The sequence below is a fragment of the Diplotaxodon limnothrissa genome, linkage group LG23, assembly GCF_057381915.1.
Source record: "Diplotaxodon limnothrissa isolate DT_005_m linkage group LG23, D_limnothrissa_male_GT1.1, whole genome shotgun sequence".
Lineage (NCBI taxonomy): Eukaryota > Metazoa > Chordata > Actinopteri > Cichliformes > Cichlidae > Diplotaxodon > Diplotaxodon limnothrissa.
Genome location: NC_140617.1, coordinates 24,525,579 through 24,537,858, shown reverse-complemented (window position 1 = coordinate 24,537,858; position 12,280 = coordinate 24,525,579). Strand labels below are relative to the sequence as shown.

The following is a 12,280-nucleotide window of genomic DNA, read 5'->3' as shown; positions in this document are numbered from 1 at the left end:
ACAGATGAATTTTGAGTTGGGATTTAAACTGGGGGAGAGAACCAATGTTTCTTATTTCTGGGGGCAGAGAGTTCCACAGCCTGAGAGCAGAGCAGCTGAAAGCTCTGCTTCCCATGGGGGTGAGGCGGAAGGAAGGTACAGCAAGCTGGATAGAAGAAGAAGAACGAAGTGAACGGTCAGAACAGGTAGTGGTTAACAGGTCAGAAAGGTAAGGAGGAGCGAGGTTATGAATGGCCTTGAAGGTGAGCAGAAGAAGTTTGAATATTATCCGGAATTTCACAGGGAGCCAGTGAAGTTCCTGAAGAACAGGGGTGATGTGCTGGTAGGAGGGGGTTCTGGTGATAATGCGAGCAGCAGAGTTCTGAAGCAGTGGAAGCTTATGGAGGGATTTTTGGGGGAGACCATGCAGAAGAGAATTGCAGTAGTCAATACGGGAGGTAACAAGACTGTGGACAAGAATGGACGTAGACTGGGTGGAAAGAGAAGGAAGCAATCTGTTAATGCTGCGTAGATGGAAGTAGGCAGAACGGGTGAGATTGTTGATGTGAGATTTATAGGAAAGTGAACTGTCTAGGATGACACCAAGGCTCTTAACCTGAGGAGAAGGGAAAACTGTGGAGTTATCGATGGTGAGTGAGAAATGGTTCGCCTTCAAAAGGTTGGATTTGGTGCCAATAAGGAGGATCTCAGTTTTATCCTCATTACAGAGAATGTGCTGTAAAAGAGACAATATCCAGTGAGCAGCAGTTCTCTCAGTTAGAATTCTTTGTTGTTGACCAGCCTGGTTCAAGCTGGTAAAAACAGGCAATACTAACTAAACTAACCACTTTTTGCAACTACAGTATGCAGAAGAGCATTTCAACAGGAGCAGAGGGTCACTCCTGACTAGAGATGGACATCAGATATTACGTATCGGTATCGGTCCGATACTGACGTAAATTACTGGATCGGATATCGGAGAGAAATAAAAAAAATGTAATCCGATCCATTAAATATAAAAAAAAGCACCTCACAAAACTTGCGACATGGCGTAACTCGGCTCATAACCGTAGCATGTCGGAGCAGTGTGCTCAAGTGATAGAGAGGCTGTGTGTATTTGAAGCCTGCTACCAAACCAGGGTTTCATCTCTGAGAAGGTTTTCCCAGAGAGAAGTAAAGCAAGTGTGTAAGTCCATCTCTGAATGTTTGTAAAGCATTCACGCGTTAAGCTTAACAACCAATACCTGGAGCGACTGCATCTTCTTGCTGCTACTTCAATCGTGAAACTGCTTAATGATCAGCTGATCGGCTTTTCTGTGCGACTCCTTCTCTCTTCTTTGTTTTTGGCCCACTTCGCGCCAGAAAGAGGAAACCAGCGGCTGAACAACAGCAGCACGTTTAAGCTTGATAATCTGTTGTTAGAATTTATTTAATATTACTTTCTACTCGAGGATCTTTTGCAGCTGACGGCTGGTAACTGTCCAGGGGCGGATCTAGCAAAGTTTAGCCAGGGGGGCCGATAGGGCATGAACAGGGAAGAGGGGGCACAAAGACATACTTTTCTTTCTTATTCTCATTTAAAATGTCTAGCTTTTAATCAATAACTATCTGAATCTTACACCCAAAGTCCATTACTGTATATAGTAACTGTTAAGTCTAATATACCCTAGTAAGCTATATTACTTTTTCCTTTGGGAAGATACCATCTGTGCAGTCTGCAGTTCTGTTGAAGGAAGATGTTGAATCTATTTAATTATTTTTCAAAAAAAATTTATTTCTGTGCATTTTTTTTCCCACACTGCATCAAATTAAAGTTGATTACGTCGATTAAGCATCATGAGGTGGAGGGTGGGTGGTTCCCTATTTTTTTTTTGCTGGGAGTTTGCAACCCTATTAGTTAGGTTGCTTAAGATTTCTGCTAAGTACTCTTTAAAATACCAGAATAGGAAGGATGTAGTAGGTTTAAGTTTATTAGATTGATCAGTATTGCTGAACTATGAAATATTTTGTGCAGTGTATTTTTTACATACAGGTATAACAGAATAGCTTTAGTGTTGTTGTTTATTTAAACTTGAGTATGAACTTATACAAAATGCAGCAAGATATTTAAAAAACAGTTTTATTGATTAAAAACACTATATCGGATTCATATCGGTATCGGCACATATCCAAATTTATGATATCGGTATCGGTATCGGACATAAAAAAAGGGGTATCGTGCCATCTCTACTCCTGACATCAACCAAGAGTCGTCTTATTCTTCTTCTCTAAAAACAGGAAACTGAGGCTACAATTCAAATTCACCAAAACTGCATAACAGAAGATTGGAAAAATCTTGCCTGGTCTGATGAGTATCAATCGCTGCTGCTACCTTCAGATGTTTTCAGAATTTGGCATAGACATTAAAACATGGATCCATCCTGCCTCGTATTAGTGCTGCTGGTGTCTGCTTCCAGCAGGATAACACACCATGTCACAAGCTTAGATCATCTCAAACTGGTTTCTTGAACATGATAATGAGTTCAGTGTTCTCCACAGTCGCCAGATCTCAGTCCTATAGAGCGCCTTTAGGATGCTAGATGGACAAATCTGCAGCAACTCAGCGATGACATCAAGTCTATAATAGACCAAAATCTTTGAGGAATAAAGGGACACATCAGTACTAGAAGTGGCAAAGCCAGCGTTTGTATACGAGGACAGCAAGGTGGCTGTCTGAAAGTGCTAGCAGAGGATGGTTTTGATCCATCGACCACTGCGTTATGGGCCCAGCACGCTTAGGCTGCGCCACTCTGCTGGACAGCACCCCAGATGGGACTCGAACCCACAATCCCTGGCTTTTAGGAGGCCAGTGCCTTATCCATTGGGCCACTGGGGCTGCACACAGGAGCTAGCAGGTACAAGCAAGGTTTAACTTTAAAGGACACTTAGACATGTTAGTGTTTGTGTGCCTGATTATTAACCCATGAAGACTTTTATAATCACTTGAGTACTGCTCCATTTTATTATTTGCAGCAATTGACGTTAGCTTTGGCTTCCGGACCGTTTGCACGTCTCTGAAACTCACTTTGAGAACTTGAACTACTTTTCAGTTTTTGAGTCATATTTTCAGTGCTGTGAAAATCCATTAAGTTCTGCACTTTGTGACTCATTTTTATTTTTGTAATACCGCTGTGTAGTCATCACCAAATTCTGTGACCTTTTCATGAAATTTTAATACAGTCTTTTCTAATAATAAATCAGTGCACCTATGTCTCTCTTATTCTTTCCTCTCTTCGCTTTCTCCTAATCCTCTACCAGTTGCTTCCACTTCCTGAGACTTGGTCAGCTGGAGATCTCTTCCCGTTAAAAGGGAGTTCTTCCTTCCCACAGTCACCAGATGCTGCTCACAGGGGTTATTGGTCTAATACTGTCAGTTCTTTACGTTGTGATTCACCTTGAGGAATTGCACAGAACAAAAGAAAAAAAAAGCATACTACTTAACCTCGACTTTAAATCTGCTCGCGTGCTGCTCAAATAACCTACAAGCCTATGCTTAAGAGGCAGACACAGAGAAAGAGAAATCTTCCAAGCGTGCTTAAACTAATTGCGTTTATTTATATGCGTATAATTGCCCATCAGGGGACTAATGGTTATAAATCCCTCTGCAGCGAGAGCTCTGAGCTTCAGCCCCTGCTGACAGATTGTGAGGGGGAAGCGGTGATTACACGCCATGAAACATTTTGGGGAGGGCTTTCTCCAAACCTGGATTTTCACACTTAAAGAAAGGTCAAATGAATCACCGCGTATGAAGGTACACGTAGCACCTCCTTCACTATATTGCTCAGAAAAACACACAGACATCCTGCAGCTCAGGTTGAAATAGGAAATAGTTTCTCGTATTTATTTAGGAAATAGTTACATAAAATATAGCATTAAAGTCTAGTGTAACAGACAAATTGCACACAGTAATAATAATAATAACAATAATATTAATTACCAAAGTAACACTGCTGGTAACTTTCTCTTTACAAAGGAAGGTTTAAGGAAAGAGGTGAAGCATGACAATCACACTACAGTCTGACAGTACAAAATGTGGGTATAAATACTGGACATCTAGAAAAATACACAAGTCCTCTTCAGACTCTCTTCATACAATATTAACAGTTTCATAGAAAAATCGAAAACACACAGTCGGCTCTGTTGATTAGCACCAGCTGGTCAAATTCCAGAGAGAAATGTGATAAAAAAAGTGATAAAAAACATTTTAGCGTGAGCTCTTATTGATCAAAATAATATTTTTACTTTTTTTAAAAACAACAAGAAGAAGAAGAACGCCCGAAAGAAAACACAAGACGCCAAACAGCAGACATTAAACAGGTTGAACGATTGGCAAACAATTTACATCTTTTTACTTTCTTTTTGTTCTTACTTGCATATATATCGATCAGCAATGCCCGTTCTGATATTAACTTATATTTTTTTAATATATACAACATAATATACAGCCACGAGAGGAAAGCTGAGGTTTTGGAGAGTTTGGGTGTGTTATGCTACATGAGACTACGTTTGGATGCTTGGAGAGCCATTTGTCTACGCTTTCCCGATGGCTGCGTTTTCATTTTTACAATCGACTTTAGTCCAGTATGTTCCCTGAGCTACGGGCGACGACACCTTATGTTTGCTTGTTTTATCTGTACCTGGTCTCATTAATTCATGTACCATGTGGAGTTTCAAAAATGGAGTTTTATGCAAATATTGCCCATTCTGCTTGTCGTGTTTTCTTTTATTTTACACATCTTTGTACAGTATTTGTTACAGTGCAATGATAAGAAGTACACCAGCATGGTGGGAGGAAGAGGAGGAGGGGTGGTCACTAATGATACAAACGTGTATTGCTGTCCAGTCCACCACACCCAAGCCAAACCTGTAAAAGTCCTGTTTTTTTTTCTTTTCTTTTTTAGGTTGAGGATTCATCCTCGCGTCTGTAGCTCTTCTAAGTGCTTCTTGTTGTAGGCAGAGGGGACCGGCACTCGTCCTTTCATGGCAGGGCTGTAACTGAGACAAGTCCTCTCCAAGATTAGCTGAAGGTTGAGAGGAAATCAAGAGCAGATCCAAACCAAAACCAAGACATTTTTGCAAGGCTGAGAAAAAAGAAGAAAATAAACACAAACTAGTGTTTAGGGTTGGGCGATAGGACAGTGACCGGCTCAGATGATTGGCGGTTGTATTATTGCGGGAGATTTTTGGCGTTTTAGTTTGCTAATTTTCTGCGTTGCAACCGTAGACAGTATAAAAGATGGATGTGGCTGTGGTAACATCACCCATTGGTTTCAGAAGTTCAAACTTCCGATGTTTTTAAACTGCAGTTGACGAGGGACGGACATGGCACACCCCGGATAATCGTTAAACTTCAAAGAATGTACAGAATGGACTTAAATATTTACTGAGTATGACCCAAATTAAGCAAGTGAGCTAATAAACTCATCACAAAAGTGTTTACTTATGTTGTCTCTGGATTATTTTCCCATAGACAACAAGTCTTTCTGGAACTACAGGTCTGCATTCCCTGGTGGTTATTAAAGAATAATGCAGGTTTAAGGCACGTCTGCATTGGCTTTATTTCTTTATTTATTTTGTTATACTCGGAAGTACGTCCACCTTTTATAATGTCGCTGTAAATAATTAACTCTAAAGTGCAATAGCTCCTTACTTTCTGGAGGTTTTATGAGCAAGAGTGGAAAGCTGTACACAGATATCAAAGTTTTTCACTGACATGCCAAATGTTCCTGGTTTTCTACCCTAATTGTTTGATAGAGTTGCTGTTATCCCATCTGTGGTTCCCAAAGTTTGGGCGTTTTCAATAAATAAATACAAACTTTTTAAAATGTCGGCTTTCCAAAACGATGCCACTTCAAATTGATAGTTTTTTAATTAATATATATTTTTAATTTGGGAATGGCTGCTTTAAGATGCTAAGGTGTACCTCAGTTTGCCAAAATAATTAGTTGTGGAGATGTGGCAGAAAATGTTAATGTATCGCCCAACCCTGTTAGGGGTAATCCCCTAGAAAAACAGATGTAATCTACCCAAAAATCCACTCCATATGTCCACTGTGTCGTTCAACCTCCAGCCAATCAAGGCATGATTTCCAATAAGAAGGACAGAATCTGAAAGAGAAATGTCTTGAAAACTGGACTCCATCTCTACAGCCCTGCTTTTTCAGACTTCGTTGGATCCCTGGCTGGTGCAGGAAGAGAAGCTGTCGTACAGCGAGTCGCTAAGGGAGCCCACGGGATCCACCCCGGGCCTGCTCGTGAAACTGGAGGAGGACGAGGCCTCGTCTCCTTTGAAGCAGCTCTCCCCGCTCTTCCCCCCGTCGGCGTGGCAGTCAGCTCTGCGGCCGCCCGAGCCCGTGTCCGGGTACAGGCTGCTGGAGCTGCTCTGATTCAGCTTGTTTAAGGACTCCAAAGAGAAGTTGAGAGAGAGCGGCTGGCTTGTGCTGACGGGCATCTTCTCCATGGGAATCTCTTTCTGCAGAGAGAAAGGAACATCTGTTAATGAAGAGCAAATACACGCTAGTTCATGTTACGGTAAATGCTGCAGTGTGAACTTTTTGCGCTGCCCTGTCTCTACTCTAACAACAGTGAGTATGACAGTGATCTATATTGAGATTTTTGTCACGCTCAACGACCAAATGTACGTCTTGGGTGCTGGCAGGCATTCATCGCAGGGAATTTGGTCCCCTCGGCACTCTTCCTGCTACATTAACTGTGCCATTCAACGTTATTATTTCTTTTGCATTACCTCTGACCATCTGCTTTGTAGGAATACATTAGTAAAAAAGCTGCTGTTTGTTAACACTGCTTCAATTAGCAGGAGTGGTTTCATCTCTTAGCTGATGCCAAAATGTGCCAGACCAAGAAACACACCTTTAGCTAACTCAGTGCTCGGACTTATATCCAACAATGATGAGACAAACTATAGGACAGAGGTGCAACAACTAGAGTCATGGTGCCACGACAATAACTTGGTCTTAAACACCAAAAAGACCAAGGAGATCATTGTAGATTTCCGGAAGAGGGGCCATAACAACCATCTGCCTCTCTTCATTGGCAGTGAGGCGGTGGAGAGGGTGAGCAGTTTTAAATTCTTGGGGGTAACTGTGACCGAGGACCTGTCCTGGGGCAACCATATCACCTCAGTTGTACGGAAGGCCCAACAGCGCCTCTACTACCTGAGGAGACTGCGGAGCGCACACATTCCCAGATCTCTGATGTTGAACTTCTACAACTGTGCCATCAGCAGCGTTCTGACGTATGGATTTCTAGTGTGGTTCCCCAGCTGCACCAAGGCCGATCAGCAAGCACTCCAGCGGGTGGTGAAAGAAGCTGGCAGAATTATTGGAACAAGTCTGCCAGAGATCAGTAATATCTTCCCCACTCGCTGTCTGAGGAGGGTGCACAGTATCCTGCGGGACCAACATCACCCTGCGCGCCACCTTTTCCATCTGCTGCCCTCAGGGAGAAGGTACAGGTCTATACAGGCCAGAACATCCAGACTGGCCAACAGCCTGTATCCACAGGCTGTGAGGCTCCTGAACTCTCTGCCCCCCTCTCACGGACAATAACCATATCCAACTTCTTAATAGCAATGAACTGGTCTGCATTGGTGCATCATATCTTTATTCTCTTCCCCCTCCTGCCCCCCCCCCCCCCCCCCCCCCCCCTCTTTCTAAAATAGATAACTATCATATCTGATATCATATCTCACAGTACAATAATATTGAATGGGTTGCATTGTTGTATTTTGTCATGTTTCTCAGGTCTTTGTCTGAATTTCTACGAACATTATTGCTAAGGATTGTCTTATTGCATTGGAGTCACACTGGGTTAAATATGTACACTTGGGTTTTAAGGGGTATTTATTATTTTCTTCTTTTTTTTTGGGTTGTATGGAAGCCCCAAACGCAATTTCATTGTTCTTGACAATGACAATAAATAAATAAATACTAAATACTAATACTAAATACAAAAACTGTAAAAGCATGCATTAGCCGTCTGCTTCACTGTCATATGACCCATTGCCACACAATCACAGAGTAAAATAATCCCTTCAGAGGGAAAGCAACACAACACATACACCTAAAAATAGTCTGTTCTTATTCATAATGTACCTGCTTCCCAGTATCTTTTTAATGCGTGTCTCAAAAGACACTTTAACAAGGTAGTTACTGTACCCCTCAGCATCAAAACACCTCCTCAGAGGCTGTAAACAACTTTATTTCTGCAACAAATAAAGCCTGGGAGCACAGCAGCTATCTTCATAGGTGCTTTTTGCAGGGGTAAGTACACAGAGGAGTAGCTGCAGGGGCTGGACAACCTCTAGGGACCCTCCAAACCTGGACCGTTTAGCATTTAGCTGCGAGCTGTAGCTCCCTTCGGACATAAATCCAGAACTACTTCACACAAGGAGCACAAACACATACGCCACTGAACTTTATTAGCACAATTTGGCCCGTGCAAACTCTTACTGCAAGGGTCACGCACACACAGAGATCTTTAAAAGTTCCCCTTAATATGAAGGTCTCATCTGCCTCTTATCACACTGAAAACGTGATCACATTTGTCTTACTTAGCCATAAATACATGCTTTCACAGCCTTTATTACAAAAGTTCCACCTAAATAAAAACCAAAAGGGTTTGATCGAATAAGTCATAAAGCAAGGAATTTCTCCTTTTTATCAAAGAGGCCACAACGAGAAAAGTTTAATTTGGTTATTTCTGATTTAACAGTATGTAAAAGTGGGCGACCTAAGGAGACATTAGCTCACCTTTTTTGTTTACTCTGTAAAAATGTCTATGTTCATAATGCTGCTATATCCCAGCCTAATTAATATACTGTAGGGTGAAAGCTTCACATGAGCCTGTTGCTGTTAGTCTGGTCCACAGGGTTGACATTTCCAGCCACAGAGCAGGAGCAGGCTCATAGCATCAATCTACAAGAAGCTGAAGTCACGTAATTTTGAACTGTAGCAGGAAGTACAGTGTCCCTTTATGTAAGCACAGCTGTTAATTAATTAATTAGTCCTGTTGTCTGTGAAACCATTGATTGAACAGCTTATTTTAATTTATTTTTTTATTATTTATATTTTTAATTCATTCTAAGGTCTGTATGTAATGGAAGTGTGTCCATTTAGGGTTTCTTCTATTTCCTGCTGCAGCCTGATCTAGCATGTTTTTCTCCTTATCAAGTAGCCTCATCTCTTATCTTATCAAAATATTCCACCTTTGGTGATGTGGTGCTTCTGTAGATGTATGCAGTGACAGCTTACTGACTAAATGACATACCGCTGAAACTGGATTTCTTTCTGTGAGACATAGCAGGCTGTTCGTGCTCGATACAGGGATGTCACTGCTCTATAGTGAAACATTAGTTAAGTCTTCTCAGTTTCTCTTACTAACAACCTAATTACATTCACGTGCCAACCCAGGTGTAAACTATGTCATGATGAGGAAAGGATTGAGAGGGAAGAGAGGAAATCATTTGCCTCTAAATGCAGCAGGTCTCATAAGAGCATCAAATCCTGGAAGAGTTTTAAACATGCAAATGTAAAAGAAAATGCCTGAAAAGTTCAACAGGAAGGCTAAAAATGAAAGTAATCACCTCATATTGTGACTGATGCCGAATCAACACAAAACCCTAACATCCCATCGAGGCCCATTAATCTGCACGGTGACCTTTGTTGGGAGGCGGAGTCATCATAAATTTGTAAAGAGGTCGGAATCAAAAGAAATATTAAAGGAAAAATGTGCCCAGAGGTGACGTGTGACTCACATCTGACACACAGGAGCAGCTTTTTTTTTTTTTTTTTGCAGGTGCGGAGGTTAACTTCCAAATTAAAAACAGGTGCTGAATGCAGATTAGACCGGACGAGTTTTAATTCGACACCCACGCGTGCTTTTTCATAGCTTTCCTATTTTTGTGTCAGATTTTTGTCAGCTGTACAAAAAAGAAAAGACCTGTCGTTAAACCGCCTCGGGGCAAAGAAAAGAGTGCACAACGTGAATCTGTGAAAAACAGTCTTCAGATGCTGATTCTCTCAGCCAGCCTCCATTCGTCACAAACAAAGGAGAGAAAAGAAAGGGGGGTTGGCTGTGCTATCGCTGATTGGGTTTGATTTCGGAGGAACACAATTACCAGCAGATCGAAGCTTCCCGGTGCAGGTCTCTGTACCACCTGCGGGCGCAGCCAAAATGATGGCTCCACACATAACTCAGGCTCCAGGCGGACGTCTCAGTGAGAGCTTCCTTCTTGAAAACACGAGGGCCCGAATCAGCAATTGGTTCTGCATCACATGCCAGTAATAGGATGTCTAAACTCAAATTCAGCAGACCTGCTTGCTACAAAAGCTGAGTGAAAGGGTCTTTTATTAAGGCTCAAGCAAGAAACATTTTTTCGTTTTCCCCTGCTGTTATGTATTTTTCCCTTTTTACGTTAATATTCTGAGTCGTACAGATGTTACACGTCTATGCTTTAGATCTGTAATCCTTCAGATTTCTCATGAAGTCAAACTAATTGTATGCACACTGCTATACTTAGTAGCTTTTAATGACCAAAATTGTAATAGCCACACTCTGTAAATAAAAGATGGAGCTAGTAACAGTTGCCATCTTGGAGTCCCCAGGGAGAGGGGGGGGTCGCCTTTACTGGAATGAGAACACATCAGCAGCCACAGGTCAGGCAAAATAATGACTTTACCTTCTAAGGAGGCTGATGAGAGCCAAACCGCTCCAACAGCTGCTCATCACCTTCTACACATGCACAACAGAGAGCATTCTCATAGCCTGCATGACAGCCTTGTATGGTAGCTGCACCAAAGGTGACACAAGCATGTTGTGAAAGCAGCACAAACAAAAACAAAATAATAAAGAGGGCCAAGCAAAACCATGAAGACAACACACCCCTCGGACGATGGTCTGTATTTGTATAGCACTTTTCTAGCCCCTAAGGACCCCAAAGCACTTTACACAACCTGTCATCCACCCATTCACACACTGGTGATGGCAAGCTACATTGTAGCCACAGCCAACCTGATGCGCACTGACAGAGGCGAGGCTGCCAGACACTGGTGCCACCGGGCCCTCTGACCACCACCAGTAGGCAACGGGTGAAGTGTCTTGCCCAAGGACACAATGACCGAGACTGTCCAAGCCGGGGCTCAAACCGGCAACCTTCCGATTACAAGGCAAACTCCCAACTCTTGAGCCACGACCGCCCCGATCTGTGTTCAGGCTCCTATGACTATGGCAGGCGCTTTAAAACTATCCAAACACATACAGACCGACCGAAACACAGCTTCCTCCCCATCTTAACACGACCCCACAGTAACTATGCATGAACCTCATGTGCAGTTTCACCTCCTTATGGGGATTTTATATTATGCAAAAAAACTCATGTAAAGTGCTCAGCATCATACCATTACAACCCTCATGTATCTGTTAATTAGTCAGTAAGCTATGTTTAAATATGGTATTTATTGTCAGTAATTTTGTTATGCTGGGATATTGACAATGAAGAATTTTCCTGTCTAGTGACAGTGATGCTGAGATGAGCTGTTTAGGGCGTGTGAACTTTTCTGTCAGTAAGTGCAACTGTTTTTGCCGCTGTTAGCCTCTGTTAGCTGCTGTTAGCCTCTATTAGCCACCGTTAGCTTCTATTATCTGACATTAGTGAAACTGTCTTCAATTGGATTGGACTTAGACACTTAGTGAATAAACTCACCAAGGATTTGAGAATGTAATCAAACTGTTATCAGAGGGAAAGTGTGGTTTTTAGGACTCTCAAGCCTAACATTAGCTGGCATAATGTTAGCTTATAACCAGCTGTTGCTGCTGTTTAGCGAGCTCATTGTCAGATGTCCAGAGACAGGAGCATCACATGTCTAATGTGCTGATAATAACAGTATCAGGAATAAATGAGTATATTTATCCACATTTTTGCATGTTAGTGTTCAGGACATTGAGGATAACATTTTATTAAAATGTTGTTTGCGTTTTCTCTTTCCTTTGCATTCTTTGGTGGAGAGGACACGTTCTCATATAATAAAACATTGGCATGACGCCTCATATTTTGAGTCTGCAGTTGCAGTTTGTTAGAAAACATAATTACACACTAATCAGTGCATATTTATAACTATATTATTCTTGTTTTTCTATTTAATAAAGCAGCTGATGCAAAGCAGTTGGTCCAGAAGTAAACTCTGAGGTTGAAAATTGCAACGACTGCCATTTACTGACATATCAGTGAGTGTCAAACGTATGGC

At 41.9% G+C, this 12,280-nt stretch overlaps 1 protein-coding gene and 1 non-coding gene across 4 annotated transcripts in view; both read right to left on the bottom strand.

Annotated features, from left to right (window-relative positions):
- Positions 1-2,779: 2,779 nt before the first annotated feature.
- trnar-ccu (transfer RNA arginine (anticodon CCU)) lies at positions 2,780-2,854 on the bottom strand. Its single transcript has one exon. It is a non-coding gene; the product is annotated as a tRNA-Arg (tRNA).
- Positions 2,855-4,408: 1,554 nt separating this feature from the next.
- The window catches only part of LOC146608113 (nck-associated protein 5-like), a 187,296-nt gene continuing 179,424 nt past the window's right edge, over positions 4,409-12,280 (bottom strand). For all 3 annotated transcript variants that reach the window (XM_085347468.1, XM_085347469.1, XM_085347470.1), the window contains one exon: positions 4,409-6,489. In XM_085347468.1, the coding sequence (XP_085203594.1) occupies positions 6,178-6,489 (312 nt within the window). In that variant the 3' untranslated portion in view covers positions 4,409-6,177. The remainder of the gene's footprint in view (positions 6,490-12,280) is intronic.